General features: G+C 42.1%; 1 protein-coding gene across 2 annotated transcripts in view; it reads right to left on the bottom strand.

Annotated features, from left to right (window-relative positions):
• Positions 1 to 17,885, bottom strand: part of cdhr1a (cadherin-related family member 1a) — a 58,081-nt gene that overhangs the window by 30,008 nt on the left and 10,188 nt on the right. For both annotated transcript variants that reach the window (XM_073025588.1, XM_073025589.1), the window contains exons 4-11: positions 15,502 to 15,552; positions 13,320 to 13,409; positions 13,134 to 13,220; positions 10,831 to 10,947; positions 9,646 to 9,789; positions 3,191 to 3,269; positions 2,633 to 2,733; positions 1,080 to 1,283 (exon numbers count right to left, since the gene is read on the bottom strand). In XM_073025588.1, coding sequence (XP_072881689.1) covers positions 1,080 to 1,283; positions 2,633 to 2,733; positions 3,191 to 3,269; positions 9,646 to 9,789; positions 10,831 to 10,947; positions 13,134 to 13,220; positions 13,320 to 13,409; positions 15,502 to 15,552 — 873 coding nt within the window. The remainder of the gene's footprint in view (positions 1 to 1,079; positions 1,284 to 2,632; positions 2,734 to 3,190; positions 3,270 to 9,645; positions 9,790 to 10,830; positions 10,948 to 13,133; positions 13,221 to 13,319; positions 13,410 to 15,501; positions 15,553 to 17,885) is intronic.

Raw genomic sequence — 17,885 nt, 5'->3', positions numbered from 1 at the left:
AGTCTGATCTGATTCTGCATCCCTGTCTGACTCCTATGTTCTTTAGTTGCCTCATATCCAAGAACCTCGAACTCCTTGGAGATGCTGGAATCTGGAGCCAGAAACAAGCTACTGGAGGAATCAATGGGTCAGGCAGCGTTTGTAGAGGGATATAGGCAGTCAACATTTCAGGTCAAGACTGTTCTACTCTACTTCCAGTCCAGATGAAGTGCCTTGATTCAAACTATTGACCAGCCATTTCCTTGGAAATGGGTAAGCAATTGACAGTTTGGGAAAAATTACCAGAAGTTAGAGAAATCAATGTTCATGCCATATTGATTTCTCTAACTTCTAGTATTTTTTCTCACTCTCCCTTCCCTTTTCTTCTATTCCCCACTCTGTCTTCCCTCTGACCTCTTCTCTTCACCTACCTATCACCCCCCTGGTGCCCCTCCTCCTTCCTTTTCACCCATTATCTACTCTCCTCTCCTATCAGATTCTTCTTCAGCCCTTTACTACCAATCACCTCCCAGCTTCTTACTTCATCTCCCTCCCCCACACACTTGGCTTTACCTATCACCTTCTAGCTTGTACTCCTTTCCCTCCCCCACCCTCTTATTGTGCTTCTAACCCCCTTCTTTTCCAGACCTGATGAAGGGTCTTGGCCCGAAATGCTAACTGTTTATTTCTTTCCATAGATTCTGCCTGACCTGCTGAGTTCCTCCAGCATTTTGTGTGTGTTGCCCTGGATTTCCAGCATCTGCAGAATCTCATGTGTTCATGATTTGCTGCCCATTTCCCACCACTGATGCGTATTCAATTGTAACAGGAGAAGTTTGTAGCAGTGCATGGATGAGAGGAGTATTGAGGACTATGGTCTTAGGTCAGGAAGATGGGACTAGGCAGAAAACCAGGTGCATTTCCTTTGAGATGAATCTACCAAGAACTATCATGGTCATGGAAAGACCATGATCATCCACGTCAAACAACACGGCACATGATGAACAAATAATTTGATCTGTATGTTCAGTATGTATGACAAGCTATTGACTCAGTCTTGGTACATGCAACAGTAATAAACCAACACCAACAGGGCCAACCTGATCAGAATCATTCACTGTGATTTTCAGACCACGCAGTATCTCTCCCGCAGGTGGATGTTCCTGCATCGTGATCTCAAATTGTGACTGGGGTCCATGTTCACCATAGAAGGTGGGCCGATGATTGTTGAGATCGACCACTTGGATTGTCACCATGGCTGTCATAAACACCGGTGTATCAACATCTGGGTCAACTTCTGAGGCCTTGTACAAAGAAAGGTTAGATTTTTAATGAGTTCCAGCTGTGTGAACACATTTTGATGTTGTGTAACAGTTAGTGTGATAAATACTGGTGATTGGACTGTGGAACAGACTGATAAATGAAATGAAGAGTGAACCTGTTGTTGCCTGACTGTCTCTGGTGCTCTGTCATGGAAGACACAAGTTAGAGAACCTCGTTTAGCAGTAACATATCAGTGGAGGTGATAACATCAAACTACTGTACCTTGGGTTTTGCCAAGTCAAACCAACCTAGAACCTATTTTATGAATAGTGGGGCACTAGAAAGTGTAATGGAACAGAGGGATCAAACTGCTACTTCTCTCCCTGTGAGGAACAGTGCCAGCTCTGGATGAAGCCATGGGGTGTGTGGATTACACAGATGAGTGCTTGTCCTATTACTATGTAGGGCCAACCTGATCAGAATCATTCAGTGATTTTTCAGACCACACAGTATCTCTCCAGTAAGTGGAGGACCAACAAATGGTCCTCTCTCTTTGGAAACAAGTCAGACACCTGGACTATTAAAGTGTGTCCTGCAAGAGGATCACAACCTTGTCATTGGGTTTGGAGGCTTGTGTGCCTCAATGACCCGAAGAGCTATGTTGGCTGGAGTCAGAGCCTCGTGCTTCGGCTCTTGATTGGGTCAGTCATGCCAAACAGGTCAAAGGGTAGAGGCCAGACTAAGAATGGTCTACCAGTACTCCAGGTTTGGGGGGTTCAGCGCAGGGCTAACAACTCTGACTGGTCAAAAACAATTGTTAAGGAAATGGTAATAAAGAATCCTTCTATATCTGTATCTGACTGATGACCCTGAACCACAGCTGGGGCACAATAGAGAAGATGGCCAAGGACAGAGAGAGAGACGAACGTTCTTTGCAGCCCTATACGGCAGAAGTTAACGAGCAGTAATAAAGTGTGTCGATTCTGCAACTAACTAAAGGCTCCATCGCCACAGCTGTGGGTCTGAACAATAAACTATTTTATACCATAAAAATGACAATATTGAACTGTCTATCTGTGGAGAGAGAAAGTTACTGACTTATTTTTTAATTATATTATTTCTTGCATAATTTATGTGCTTTTCTTGAGATTATTGTTTTTCCGATGCTATGTACTTGTGATATTGCTGAAAGGAAGTTTCCATTGCAACAGTGCATATACAGTACCTGTTTGAACATAAGGAAATTAAGCCAGATTTCAACCAAATGTGACTTTGGGTATCCAGGGAGATTTAGAAATATTTATGTAATATTACATTCAAATGGATAATCCAGTCAGTATCAGATCAAAACTATACTTTAAGTATAACATCAGTGCTAATTTTGACTCACCTGAATTAATAACTTGTAAACATCCTTCTGAAGTTGTTCTGTAGTTTTCAGAAGTGTAATGACCCCATTTGTACTATTTATTTCAAAGGAACCATCATCTCCTGATAACAAACAGCAAGATAAAAATTAACTGTACCCAGACAGAGTGAAGGAGGATGAAAAGTGACTTGGTAGAGATGTATACGATGATAAGAGGCATGGAGAGCCAGCATGTTTTCCCCAGGGCAGAAATAGTTAATACAAGGGGGTTTAATTTTAAGGTGCTTGGAGAAGAGTACTGTAGAGTGGAGAGGATGTTAGAAATAGATTTTCACACATGGAATGCATTGCCAGGGCTGATGGTAAAGTAAGATATACTAGGGATACGTAAGAGACTGTTAGGTAAGCACATGGATGAAATAAAAGTGGAGGGTTTTGTGGGAAGGAAGGGTCAGTTTGAGCTTGGAGTAGGTTAAAAGGCTGGTAAATACAGTACCATGGACCATGTACTGCTTTAAGTTCTATGTCCAAATCATTGTTAACTACAGTACTGAAATACAATGGTATTTTTTTGCTTACCATGTGCAATTGAGTAATGGATTGGATTTGGGTTTCCATGGTCTCCATCGTAAGCCACCACACTAAATATTTCTGAACCCTGGATGGAAAATTAAAATACAGTTTGTAAGCTATTTGAATGGTACAAAGTTCCTTTACTTTCATGGTTAAAATGTGAGCTTTTTTTTCACTGCATCACGCACAAGATGCTGGAGGAAGTCATCAAGTCAGGCATCATCTATGGAAATGAATAAACAGTTAATGTTTCAGGCTGAGATCCTTCAACAGCCCTGGAAAGCAAGGGGAATGATGTCACAATAAAGAGGTGGCAGGAGGGGAAGGAGGGCAAGCTACAACGTGACAGGTGAAGCCAGGTGGGTGGGGGGGGGGGATGAAAAAGCTGAGAGGTAATGTGGGAAAGGTAAAGGGCTGGAGAAGAAGGAATCAGATAAGAGAAGAGAGTGGATCCCAAGAGAAAGGAAAGGAGGAGGGGCACCAGGGGGAGGTGATAGGCAGGTAAGGACTAGAGGTAGGAAGCCAGAAGGGTAAGAGGGAAGGGGGAGGAGAACCAGAAGTAGGAGTAATCAATTTCATGTCATCAGGTGATGGCTACCTAGACAGAATATGAGATGTTACTCTTCCAACCTGAGACTGGCCTCATTGTGGCAGAAGAGAGGCCATGGACTGAATGGGAATGGGGATTGGAATTGAAATGGTTGGCCGGGACCGGGAAAATGTGTGTTACTTACATAGAAACATAGAAACATAGAAAATAGGTGCAGGAGTAGGCCATTTGGCCCTTCAAGCCTGCACCACCATTCAGTATGATCATGGCTGATCATCCAACTCAAAACCCTGTACCTGCTTTCTCTCCATACCCCCTGATCCCTTTAGCCACAAGGGCCATATCTAACTTCCTCTTAAATATAGCCAATGAACCGGCCTCAACTGTTTCCTGTGGCAGAGAATTCCACAGATTCACCACTCTCTCTGTGAAGAAGTTTTTCCTCATCTCGGTCCTAAAAGGCTTCCCCTTTATCCTTAAACTGTGACCCCTCATTCTGGACTTCCCCAACATTGGAAACAATCTTCCTGCATCTAGCCTGTCCAATCCCTTTAGAATTTTATACGTTTCAATAAGATCCCCCTCCAATCTTCTAAATTCTAGTGAGTATAAGCCTAGTCGATCCAGTCTTTCTTCATATGAAAGTCCTGCCATCCCAGGAATCAATCTGGTGAACCTTCTCTGTACTCCCTCTATGGCAAGAATGTCTTTCCTCAGATTAGGGGACCAAAACTGCACACAATATTCTAGGTGCGGTCTCACCAAGGCCTTGTACAACTGCAGTAGAACCTCCCTGCTCTTGTACTCAAATCCTTTTGCTATGAATGCCAACTTACCATTTGCCTTTTTCACCACCTGCTGTACCTGCATGCCCACCTTCAATGACTGATGTACAATGATACCCAGGTCTCGTTGTACCTCCCCTTTTCCTAATCGGCCACCGTTCAGATAATAATCTGTTTTCCTGTTCTTGCAACCAAAGTGGATAACCTCACATTTATCCACATTAAATTGCATCTGCCATGAATTTGCCCACTCACCTAACCTTTCCAAGTCACCCTGCATCCTCTTAGCATCCTCCTCACAGCTAACACCGCCGCCCAGCTTCGTGTCATCCGCAAACTTGGAGATGCTGCATTTAATTCCCTTGTATAATATATATTTACAATAATATATATTGTAAACAACTGGGGTCCCAGCAGTGAGCCTTGCGGTACCCCACTAGTCACTGCCTGCCATTCTGAAAAGGTCCCGTTTACTCCCACTCTTTGCTTCCTGTCTACCAACCAATTCTCTATCCACATCAATACCATGCCCCCAATACCGTGTGCTTTAAGTTTGCACACTAATCTCCTGTGTGGGACCTTGTCAAAAGCCTTTTGAAAATCTAAATATACCACATCCACTGACTCTCCCCATCCACTCTACTAGTTACATCTTCCAAAAATTCTATAAGATTAGTCAGACATGATTTTCCTTTCACAAATCCATGCTGACTTTGTCCGATGATTTCACCTCTTTCCAAATGTGCTGTTATCACATCTTTGATAACCGACTCTAGCATTTTCCCCACCACCGATGTCAGACTCACCGGTCTATAATTCCCTGGTTTTTCTCTCCCTCCTTTTTTCAAAAGTGGGGTTACATTAGCCACCCTCCAATCCTCAGGAACTAATCCAGAATCTAAGGAGTTTTGAAAAATTATCACTAATGCATCCACTATTTCTTGGGCTACTTCCTTAAGCACACTGGGATGCAGATCATCTGGCCCTGGGGATTCATCTGCCTTTAATCCCTTCAATTTACCTAACACCACTTCCCTACTAACATGTATTTCCCTCAGTTCCTCCACCTCACTAGACCCTCGGTCCCTTACTATTTCCGGAAGATTATTTATGTCCTCCTTAGTGAAGACAGAACCAAAGTAGTTATTCAATTGGTCTGCCATGTCTTTGTTCCCTATGATCAATTCACCTGTTTCTGACTGTAAGGGACCTACATTTGTCTTGACCAATCTTTTTCTTTTCACGTATCTATAAAAGCTTTTACGGTCAGTTTTTATGTTCCCTGCCAGCTTTCTCTCATAATCTTTTTTCCCTTTCCTAATTAAGCCCTTTGTCCTCCTCTGCTGGTCTCTGAATTTCTCCCAGTCCTCAGGTGTGCCACTTTTTTTTGCTAATTTATATGTTTCTTCTTTGGACTTGATACTATCCCTAATTTCCCTTGTCAGCCACGGGTGCACTACCTTCCCTGGTTTATTCTTTTGCCAAACTGGGATGAACAATTGTTGTAGTTCATCCATGTGATCTTTAAATGCTTGCCATTGCATATCCACCGTCAACCCTTGAAGTATCATTTGCCAGTCTATCTTAGCTAATTCACATCTCATACCTTCAAAGTTACCCTTCTTTAAGTTCAGAACCTTTGTTTCTGAATTAACTATGTCACTCTCCATCTTAATGAAGAATTCCACCACATTATGGTCACTCTTACCCAAGGGGCCTCAAGATTGCTAACTAACCCTTCCTCACTGCTCAATACCCAATCTAGAATGGCCTGCTCTCTAGTTGGTTCCTCAACATATTGGTTCAGAAAACCATCCCGCATACATTCCAAGAAATCCTCTTCCTTAGCACCCTTACTTCTAATTAATATATTTTGTTTTTACCAGATGTTTGTTAAACTACCTTAACACACCAGTATGTTACCATTAACCCCCATGTTTTTATTAGATTAGATCTTTTATTAGTATATTAGATCTATTACTACTCTGGCCTTTAGAATTTCTGGTTTCCAACAGAAATCAAATTTGATCAAATGATACTTTTATTTGGAGCTTCGAGATATTTGTTTTCATGTACAAACTTTGTATATAAGACCATAAGATTTAGAAGCAGAACTAGGCCATTCAGCCCATTGTGTCTGCCACACCATTCAATCATGGCTGGTTTAGTTTCCCTCTCATCTCCATTCTCCAGCCTTCTCCCTGTGACCTTTGGTGCTCTCACAAATCAAAACCTTCTGCTTTAAATATACCCAATGACTTAGCCTCCACATGCATCTACAGCAACAAATTCCACAGCTTCATCACCCTTTGGTTAAAGAAATTCCTCTTCAGCTCTGTTTGAAAGAGGTGTTCTTCTATCCTGAGGCTGTGCCCTCTGGTCCTAGATTCTCACATTATTGGAAATAGCCTCTCCAAGCCCATTCTATCTAGGGCTTTCAATATTTAGTAGGTTTCAATGAGAATCCCCTCATTCTTCTAAACTCCAGCCAGTACAGGGCCAGATCTAGCAAATGCTCCCACATGTTAACCCTTTCATTCCCAGGATCATTCTCATAAACCTCCTCTTAACACCTTCCAAGGCCAACACATTCTTTCTTAGACGTGGCATCAAAAAAACTCCCACAATACTGCAAACATTGTCTGACGAATCTCTTATAAAGCCTTAGCTTCTGCCCAGAGACACTCTGTAGCACTTGCGGCAATCTCAGGAAGTTATGTGGTGTAGTTCAAGATTTACCACAGCCCTCTTCCTCTGGAAAGAGGGTTAAAGAGGTGTACACACAAGACCACAACAGTTATGGGCTGGGCTGACATACTTCCAGTTTCTAGTTACACCTGTAACCAAAAACAACAGAAAAAAACTTACACTCCGTGAGCACTTTATTAGGTACCCCTGTACACCTGCTCATAAATGCAAATATCTAAGCAACACACACAAGCATCTGCAGATCTTCTCTTGTTTGCCTATTATTGCAAATATCTAATCAGCCAATCATGCGTCAACAACTCAATACATATAAGCGTGCAGACATGGTCAAGAGGTTTAGTTGTTGTTCAGGCCAAACATCAGAATGAGGGAGAAATGTGATCTAAGTGACTTTGACTGTGGAATGATTGTTGGTGCCAGATGGAGTGGTTTGAGTATCTCAGAAACTGCTGATCTGGGATTTTCACTCACAACAGTCTCTGGACCAAGGATTCCTAACCTTTTTTATGCCATGGACCCCTACCATTAACTGAAGTGTCTGTGATCCCAGGTTGGGAACCCCTGCTCTACAGTTTACAGAGAACAATGCAAAAAACATGCAGTGAGCAGCAACTCTGTGGGCAAAACTGAGAAAGGTCAGAGGAGAACAGCCAGACTGATTCAAGCTGTCAAGAAGGCGACAGTAACTCAAATAGCCATGTGTTACAACAGTGGTGTGCAGAAGAGCATCTCTGAATGCTCAACATAATGAACTTTGAAGTGGATGGGCTACAGTAACAGAAGACTACAAACATATACACAATGGACACTTTTTAGGTACAGGAAGTACCTAATTTAATGGCTACTGAGTGTATAAGCTACTAGATAATTTAGTCTCCATGGACTTCCTGTAGCAGTTCGATATGTTTTGGGTTGTCATGATGCTGTTTTCAATCAGTAAAAAAAACACACCCTCATCATAAGAACTCTCCTTTAATTGGCTGAGAAAAAGACTGTAAAATCTCTCTTCAGCCAACCAGAAGACTTACATTATCTGAAGTACTGAGATTATATTCGTTCATTTGTTGTGTTCCATGTTGTATGACAATGGGCAATCACGGTCTTTACATGACCATGATTGTTCTTGGCAAAAGTTTCTATAGAAACAGTTTGCCATTGCCTTCTTCTGGGCAAGAAGATGGGTGATCCCATCCATTATCAATGTTCTTCAGAGATTTCTACCTGATGTTACTGGTCACATAATCAGGACTTATTGATATGCACCAGCTGCTCATACGACCATCCACCACCTGTTCCCGTAGCTTCAGGTGACCCTGATCAGGGTGGGGGGGTGCAGGAATGGCTAAGCTGTTACTACACCTTGCCCGAGGGTGACTTGTAGGCTCTTGGGTGGAAGGGGCACCTTACACCTCCTTTGGTAGAGATAATATCTCTACCCCACCACCCATGAAGTTATGTAGGTGGAGATCTAATAGGAGTAGGCAAGAATGCAAGATAGAAAAAGACTAAATGAAAAAAAGAGAAACATGATAAAACTGTTGGAAAAAATATGGCCAGGGATATTATTTAGAACTTAATTACTATTATATTAGTAATTAAATATATTAGTAGAGCTTTTCAACCGTCAAATATCAGGAGTGTGATAGAATGGTTACCTTGTATGAGTGCAGTTACCACAATACACGAGAAATTCAACATCATCTAGGAAAGAGCAACCTACTTGATTGGTTCCCTCCAACACACTGAAAATTCACTCCTATCTCTGACCATGTCATGGTTCCGGTTGGCCGTTCCCCTTTAACACTTCTTTCTCCCTGATTATGCCCCAATTTCAGTCAATTGCTGCTAGTTACCCAATTACCATACACCTGGCGCTCATCAGAGACTGGGAAATAAATACGATGGTGACTCTATCACAGGTTGCCAGTTCATTGGTCAATTCTGGTGTGATACTTTGTTCCTTGTTCCGATTGGAACTGGTAGCTCTAAGTTCTGCTCTAGTTTCTAGAGAGTTCCTGTGAATCCCGTCTCCTTGTCAAGATCCCTCTGGTTTGCTGCTCTACATTCAGGTCTACGCCAGCCTCCCCAACTGAGTCGACGTGCCAGTGTCTCCTCTGTCGCGCCCGCGTAACAGACCAATATATTTGCAATGAGAGCCATCTACAGAGTGCATTCTTGTCCTTCGATCAGTCTGTGCCAAAAGCACCTTTCAGTCTTGACCATCAGGAAGGACTAAGGCAGCAAGCGCATAGGTCCACCACCACCAGGTCAGTTGGGAAATACTCTTTCATCCCAACTGAGGGATTACCTTCACCAGAAAAACCCACAGTAGACCAACAAGGTGGCTCACTTTCACAAACTGAGTTAGAGATGGGCAATCTACATGCTGTGAGTAATTGGGACAACAAATGGCTTACGGGTTCTGTGTCTTCATACACGTATCCATAATAGGGAACACCAGCAAACACAGGAGGAGTGTCCTGAACATCCACAACATTAATTGTTACAGTGGCAGTTGATGAGCCGATCTGATGCTTTCCTTTGTGTATCCCTCCACCATCCTGTAATACAAAGGTTCAGAGTGAGTTTATTATCAAAGTACAGACCTGTCACCCTGAGATACATCTTCTTGTGGGCATACTCAATAAATCTATAGAGTGATAATCATAACTGAACCAATGAAAGCCAACACCAACTTGGGCATTAAACCAATATGCAAAAGACACCAAACTGTGCAAATATAAAAAAGAAAGAAATAATGATAATAAATAAATAAGCAATAAATATTGAGAATTGAGGTGAAGAGTTCCTTGAAAGTGAGTCTATTGATTGTGATAACATTTTAGTGAGGGGCAATTGAAATTATCCCCTCAGTTTCAAGACCCTGATTGCTGAGGGGTAATAATTATTCCTGAACCTGGTGGTGTGGGTCTTGAGGCTCCTGTACCTTCTTCCTGATGGCAGCAGTGAGAAGTGAGGATGTCCTGGGTTGTGGGGCCCCGCCACGGTAGAACAAAGAAATACAATAGAATCAATGAAAACCTACATGCAAAGACTGACAACAACCAATGTGCAAAAGAAGACAAACTATGCCAATACAAAAATAAATAAATATTGAAAATAATAATCAGTAAATAAATATTGAGAACATGAGTTGTAGAGTGAGCCCATAGGTTGTGGAACCAGATCAGTGCTGTGATGAGTGAAGTTATCCACGCTGGTTCGGGTTGAAGGATAATAACTAGGACAACACGGTAGCATAGTGGTTAGCACAATGCTTTACAGTACAGGTGACCCGGGTTCAATTCCCGTCAATGCCTGTAAGGAGTTGGTACGTTATCCCCGTGACTGCATGGGTTTCCTCCTGCATACTGGTTGGTAGGATAATTAGCCATTGTAAATTGTCCTGTGATTAGCCTGGGGTTAAATTGGGGGTTGCTGGGCAGCGCGACTGAAAGGACTGGAAGGGCCTATTCCACGTTGTATCTCAATAAAATATAAAAAACTAAGTATAACTGTACAAGTAAGATCAAATTTGCATTACCTTGTGGACCTTGAGATAATTTTATTTTCTCCCAGTTGCTGTAAGGTCGTCAGCTTACCTTTGCGATAACAGTGACAAAGTGAGCCCGAGACTTCTCAAAATCTAAAGATGCGCTTGGCTTAATCCGGAGAATCCCGCTGTATCGGTCAATGGAGAATTTGCTTCTGCGCATGTTCTGGGGGAGTCAGACAAAAAGGACCAAGAACTTAGAGAGGAGGATCAAGAAAGAAATTCTAAATTGTTCAGTGAAGTGCAGGAAATGATAGTTTTAAAAGCAAAATAAAGTACTTAAAATAATATTATCATAAAGCAGAGAAAACATCTGAGACCAGAAAACGCTGTAAATGTTCAATAGAACAGTCAGCAAATGTGAAGAGAAAAACACAGTCAATATTTTAAGGCACACCATCTACAACATCCACAAGATTTTAGGGCACCAAAAATATTAATTTTCCAGGTATTGTAGTGATTAGCATGACACTATCACAGCTTGGGGCATTAGAGTTCAGAGTTCAATTCTGGCATCATCTGTAAGGAGTCTGTACATCCGCCCCATGGAATGTGAGGGTTTTCCCCATTGCTCTGGTTTCCTCCCACAGTCCAAAGGTGCACCGGGTAGGTTAATTGGTCATTGTAAATTGTCCTGTGATAAGGTTAGGGTTAAATCAGGTCTGTCGGGGTTTGCGAGGTGGTACATCTCGAAGGGCTGGAAGGGCCCACTCCATGCTGGTGTCTCTAAATAAATAAAATTTCTCTAACAAATGTTGCCCGATCTTCTGAAGAACTCCAGCATTTTATCGGTTTACTTCATATTTCCAGCCTCTGGTTTGGTTTTGCCTTCTGATTAGAGGCAACAGAAATCTTGATGATTTCAAAATGAGAGCGGTGTTTTTCTAAATGCTTCCCTCTTGAGATGAATCCCATTTGTTCACTTATGCATGAAGTATGACCTGGCACTGTTTTGAAGAACAGGAGAGCTCTCCCCATAGCCATTTACACAGATGTGCATGACAGGGCTTTTTACGCAGAGGGTGGTGGGTGTCTGGAATGCTTTGCCTGGAGTGCTAGTGTTGGCAAATACGAAAGAGGTGTTAAGAAGTCCTTAGGCATATGTATATGGTGGAACACGGACCCATGTAGGCAGAAGGGACCAATTTAATAAGGTTTTATACACAGGGGATGATAGGTTAGCATTAGATGTTCCAGACGAATGCACTGCCTGGAGTGCTAGTGTTGCCAAATATGATAGAGGTGTCAAAACTCCTTGGGCACATGGTTATGGCGGGATACAGACCTGTGTAGAAAGAAAGGACTGACTTAATAAGGTTTTAATTATAGGGTTAATTCGTTTGGCAGAAGTTTAAGTTCCTTTTTATGCGCTGTATTGTTCTGTATTCTTTCCTTGCCAAAACTTAATCAATATTTTCAAAAAAAAAGCAGATCCTTGTCCTGTTACCCTATGTGGGAGTTTCCTGTGTTCAAATTAGCTGCAGATTTCCTAGATTAAAAATGTGATGACACTTTCTCAGGGTTGTATGTGGTGACATATATGTACTCCAATAATAAAACTTACTTTGAACATTCAAAGCTCCCCATCGGTCTAAAATCACCACATAAACTCAGTGGCCGCTTTATTAGGGGCCTCCTATACCTAATAAAGTGGCCACTGAGTGGGTATTTGTGGAATTCTGCTGCTGTAGCCCATCCACTTCAAGTTTCGACCTGTTACGCATTCACAGATGCTCTTCTGCACACCACTGTTGTAACGCGTGGTTATTTGCATTACTGTCCCCCTTCCTGTCAGCTTAAAGCAGTCTGGCCATTTTCCTCTGACCTCTCTCACTAATAAGGCGTTTTCACCCACACAACTGCCGCACATTGGACTTTTTTTTTGTTTTTTGCACCGTTCTCGGTAAACTCTAGAGACAGCTGTGTGTTAACTCTCAGGTTCTGAGATACTCAGACCACTCCTTCTGTAGGTGGTGCTTTTTTTTATTGCTTATTGTGTTTTTTTATGCTGCATCAAAGCCAAAGTAACAAAGATTTTGTTCTCCTTTGCTCTTGTGTACTGTAGAATGGCAAGAAGCAATCTTGAATCAAACTGAGGACCTTTCGCCGTAAGGCCAACGTGATACACGCTTCACTTTGTGGCACATTCTTCTGTAAAGGATGAGTTTCCCATATTACACCAACAGCTTGGTAAAATAGCTCGCAGCTTCAGGTCTCCGAATTTCATTCAAACATCTGACCAATGAACTTGAGTGGAAATCCAAACCACCCAGCTATTCCTCAAGTTCTAAGATCGCCTAAGAATGAATCATTCTTCGAAATCCTTTCAGACCATTTGTCAGAAAGACTGACCTGCAGAAAGTAGGTGACACTGCCCCCAGATCCATTGTCTCTGTCCACTGCATATACTTTGAAGATACTGGCACCTGGCGGCGTGTTCTGTCCAATCCAAAACAAAATATTGATTGTCAAAAGGTTTTGCTGTAAATACTTTGCTCCTACTGACTAAAGGAACTCAAATTTTGAAAAGCAACTTGCCTCAGGGACATTAACAATATAAGGTATCTTCATGAACTCTGGGCTCTCGTCGTTAGCGTCTGTTATAAGTATTCGAACCTTTTCCACAACCTGTAAGCACAAAAAGCTTCGTAGTGAAGAGTAAAGTGCAGAAGTATATGAAATGCAGAATAAAAAATATCACAAATTCTGCGCAATGCATTCACTAAAATAAACGAGCAGTGACGGTTTTTAAGAAAATTTGATCAGAAGCTCTCCAGCAATCCAAAGATGAAACGATTTTCTGAATTTACTCAAACTGCCATGATTTATGATTTAACACTATGCACTAGAATGAAGGCCACCTTGAGGACGTTGCTTTTGTGATGGCGATTCCGGCTGGTTATTGTTAAATGAATGAAGAGAGGTGGAGTCATAGTGAGCGGGAGTTTCAGTGATGACTGCCTGCCTTTCGATCACTGCCAGGGAAGGCCTATTACTCTGTGGCTCGCTCTGGCAGACAGGTAGGCCTCTCTGTTCTGTCCCTCTCTTTCGATGAATATCAGTGACATAGTACGATGGTATCATGGTTCTGTGTTTATGGATTGGACTATTGCGTTTATGAACTGCGGACTTTTCTCACACTTTCCATATTCTTTGTTTTTTTCCACCTGTTCCTTTTTCATTTTGTTGTGCAAGGGGAGGATGTTTGGGGGCTGATGTTCTGTCAATGTTGTTTCCAGTTTTTGTGTGGAGGAAGGTTTGTTTTTTGGGGGTCGAATTTCCTGTTCCCTTTTGGGCAGGGTGTGCAGGGTTTTTAGATAATGAATGAACCTTTGAACCTTTTTTTAGATTTTCATTACAAAAGCAAAGTATTTTCCATATGTGCTCCTAAAATATTACGTATACATAAACCAGCAGATGACACGATTTCCCAGATGCATTCTTAAACTCACATTTGACACGTAGGTTGGTAAAGTTATTGATAGTGTGGAGGTTGGTCTCAGGCTACGGGGGAATAATGACATGTTGGCAAAAAAGAGCTGAGAAACTGCAGATGGGGGTAGAAATGGTGGTTAGGACATCTACCATGAATAGCAGAGAGTACTGAGAAAACAGTGGGACCTTGGTGTGCAAGTTCAAAGACTCTTGAATGTGGCAATGCAGTAGGTGACATGATTAAGAAGGCAGATTGGATAATGGCCTCCATGAGTCACAGGGAGGTTATGCTCTAAATTCATGGAACATTGATCAGATCTCAGCTGGGTCACCACACTGTAGGAAGGATGGGATAGCGCTGGAGAGGATGCAGAGGAAATTCATCAAGATGGAGTATCTTAGTTCTGAGGAGAGATTGGAGAGGCTGTTTCGGTTTTCCATTGAGAGGAGATTAAGAGGGAGATATTTTAAATTACAAAGGGCATAAAATAGGTAGACTCCAGGAAACCTTTCCCCTTATCAAAGGTGAGGAATGGCAGCATAGTGGCTAGTGTAATGCTTTACAGTGCCAGTGACTGGGGTTCAAATCCTGCCGCTGTCTGTAGGGCGCTTGTTCATTCTCTCCATGCCCGTGTGGCTTCCTCCGAGTTTTCCCATTTCCTCTCACATTTCAAAGATGTATGGGTTAGTAATGGTAAATATTAATAAAGATTAGTATGTTGTGATCATGCTGTGTAGTTAACAGAAACATGGCAAATCCTTGGGACTCGGTTAGCCGGTAATGCAAATGAAGCATTTTACTGTGTGCTTCCAGGTATATGTGACAAATAAAGCTTATCTTCTTAATCCTCTTTAAAGGTGAATAAGCTGAAAGGCCACAGATTAGGGTGAAGGGTAAGAGATCTAGAGGGGATCTGAGTGGGCCCACCGAAGTGCATGGCTGAAGCAGACAATATATGCAAAGTGTCTTGTTCAGCACTTAGATCACAGAAGACTAGAGGCCAAGCATTGAAATGTGGCATTAATGTGGATGGGTATCCTCTGGCCAGCACATATGTGGTTGGCTGAATGAATCTGTGATTATTGGGCATGACGATTTACAATTGTAAAACACTCTTCTTAGCTGAAAACCCTCCATTGTTTCGCTTTGAGCTATAAAGTTTGCTTCGTATTGCTCTGAGCTAATCCATTTGCCTGACACTTGGTTATCTCTCTTTTGTACAGATGTTATAAGATTTTATATATATATATATATATATATATATATATGTGACATAAATCTTACTTCATTCACACCATCAGAAATACTGATCAGGGCCTCAATTTCATCTTCCTTCTGAAAAAAAAGAAACACTGTTAAATATCACGGGACAAAGCAAACTGGCTGACATCCAATATATGAATTTCACCATTAGGAGCAAGAGTAGGCCACATTGCTCTTTAAGCCTATTCCACTGCTTGGTAAAATCTTAACAAATCTAATTGTAGACACAAGAGATGGAAGATGCTGGACACAAGAGGTCTAGGAACTTATGACAATTAAGCAAAGCTACTTCACCTCATCCAAATCTTAGCTAGGAGACACTTAGATTCTTCCATAGATATTTCCTCTCTTCTAGATCCCTCTGGATTTTACATGCTTCAGTCACATCCCCTCTCACTGTTCTGAACTCCAGCTGTGGGTGCCAAGATCCATGACATTGACCCAGAACATTCCTTCTAGAGATGCTGCTCAACCTGTTGAGATCTTCCAACAGATTGTTAATCTAATTGTCTCCTCAACACCAAAGGCTCATCCACACTAAACAAACTTTTGCTCTATTGCTTATCAAATGTATATGAGGCCAAAAGACCATAAGTATATAAGATACGGGAGCAGAATTAGGCCATTAGGCCCATCGAGTCTGTTCCACCATTTCATCATGGCTGATCCAGTTCTCCTCTCAGCCACAATCTCCTGCCTTCACGCCATTATCTCTTCATGCCCTGGCCAATCAAGAATCTATCAACCTCTGGTTTAAATATACATAAAGACTTGGCCTCCACAGCTGCCTGTGGCAAAGAATTCCACAGATTCACCACTCTCTGGCTAAAGAAATTCCTCCTCATCTCTGTTCTAAAAGGATGCCCCTCTATTCTGAGGCTGTGTCCTCTGGTCTTAGATTCTCCCACCATAGGAAACATCTTCTCCACATCCATTCTATCAAGGCCTTTCACCATTTGATAGATTGCAATGCCGTTACCCCTCATTCTTCTGAATTCTGGGTACAGGCCCAGTGCCATCAAATGCTCTTCATATGAAAAGCCATTGGATCCTGGAATCCTTTTTGTCAACCTCCTTGAAACCTCTCCAGTTTCAGCACATCCTTTCTAAAGGGCCCAAACCTGCTCACAATACTTCAAGTGAGGCCTCACTAGTGCTTTATAAAATTTCAACGTCACATTGTTGCTTTCATATTCCAGTCCTCTTGAAGTGAATGCCAAAATCGAATTTGCCTTCTGTGGTAAACTATGTGTATACCTGTCTGGACATGCCCCTCTGCTGACTGCTCCTGTGGCTCCTCCCACAGACCCCAGGATAAAGGTGATTGGAGGCACTGCTCCTCCCTCAGTCTCCAAGATGTCGTGGTCATGTTTGCAGCTAATAAAAGCCTATCTTTTGCCTCCCGTCTCCGAGAGTTATTGATGGTGCATCACCTTCCTCACCACAGACTCAACCTGCAAATTAACCTTTAGGGAATCCTGCACAAGGGCTCCCAAGGAGGCTGCTCAGAAGGAATATAAGATGTTGCTATTCCAACCAGAGTATAGCCTCATCGCAGCAGTAGAAGAGGCCGTGGAATGACATGTCAGAGAACATGAGTTGTCGAGTCCTTGGAAGTGAGTCCAGAGTCAGTGTTGAGCTGAGTGAAGTTACCTTGCTGATTAAAAAATTTATGGCACCTAAGCAAAACTACTTCACTTCATCCGAATATTTAATTCGGATCCCTAATTTTTTAAGCACAGATACTTAGATTCTCCCATATGGAGACGGGACAATCTAAGTGTCTCCCCCCTCTAGATGCTCCTTATCAAAATGCTTCTTGCTTCAAGCAAATCCCCTCACACTGTTCTGAATTTCACTGGATAAATGTATTAGGAACTTGCTGTAGGATCAGGATGGACAATGCAACAGAAGAAAGCAACATTCAGCAATTTAAAATAATATTAAGTTAAAGCTTAAAGTATAGAAGTGGAATAAAATCTGTATAAATAAATAAATAAATACCCGCTTGTATTTACAATATAAACAGTTTTATAAAAACGGTTCAAAGTATTTACAGTGCAGTGCAGCGAAGGGATAAATGGATAGAGGGGGTGGGGGAGTAACTAGAATGGTTGATCAGGTGAATTGCCCGGGGGGGACGGGGACATTTTTAAGATGGTGTGATTTTTAAGATTGGTCTTCATAACAAGGGGAGTTGAGTATAGGAGCAAAGAGGTCCTTCTGCAGTTGTACAGGGCCCTGGTGAGACCACACCTAGAGTATTGTGTTCAGTTTTGGTCTCCAAGTCTAAGGAGGACATTCTTGTTATTGAGGGGGTGCATCATAGGTTCACGAGGTTGATTCCTGGGATGGTGGGACTGTCATATGTTGAAAGATTGGAGCGACTGGGCTTGTATACCATA

The sequence above is a fragment of the Hemitrygon akajei genome, chromosome 21, assembly GCF_048418815.1.
Source record: "Hemitrygon akajei chromosome 21, sHemAka1.3, whole genome shotgun sequence".
In the NCBI taxonomy this organism is placed as follows: domain Eukaryota; kingdom Metazoa; phylum Chordata; class Chondrichthyes; order Myliobatiformes; family Dasyatidae; genus Hemitrygon; species Hemitrygon akajei.
Note: the sequence above shows the minus strand (reverse complement) of the source record. Positions and strands in the feature narration are given on the sequence as shown.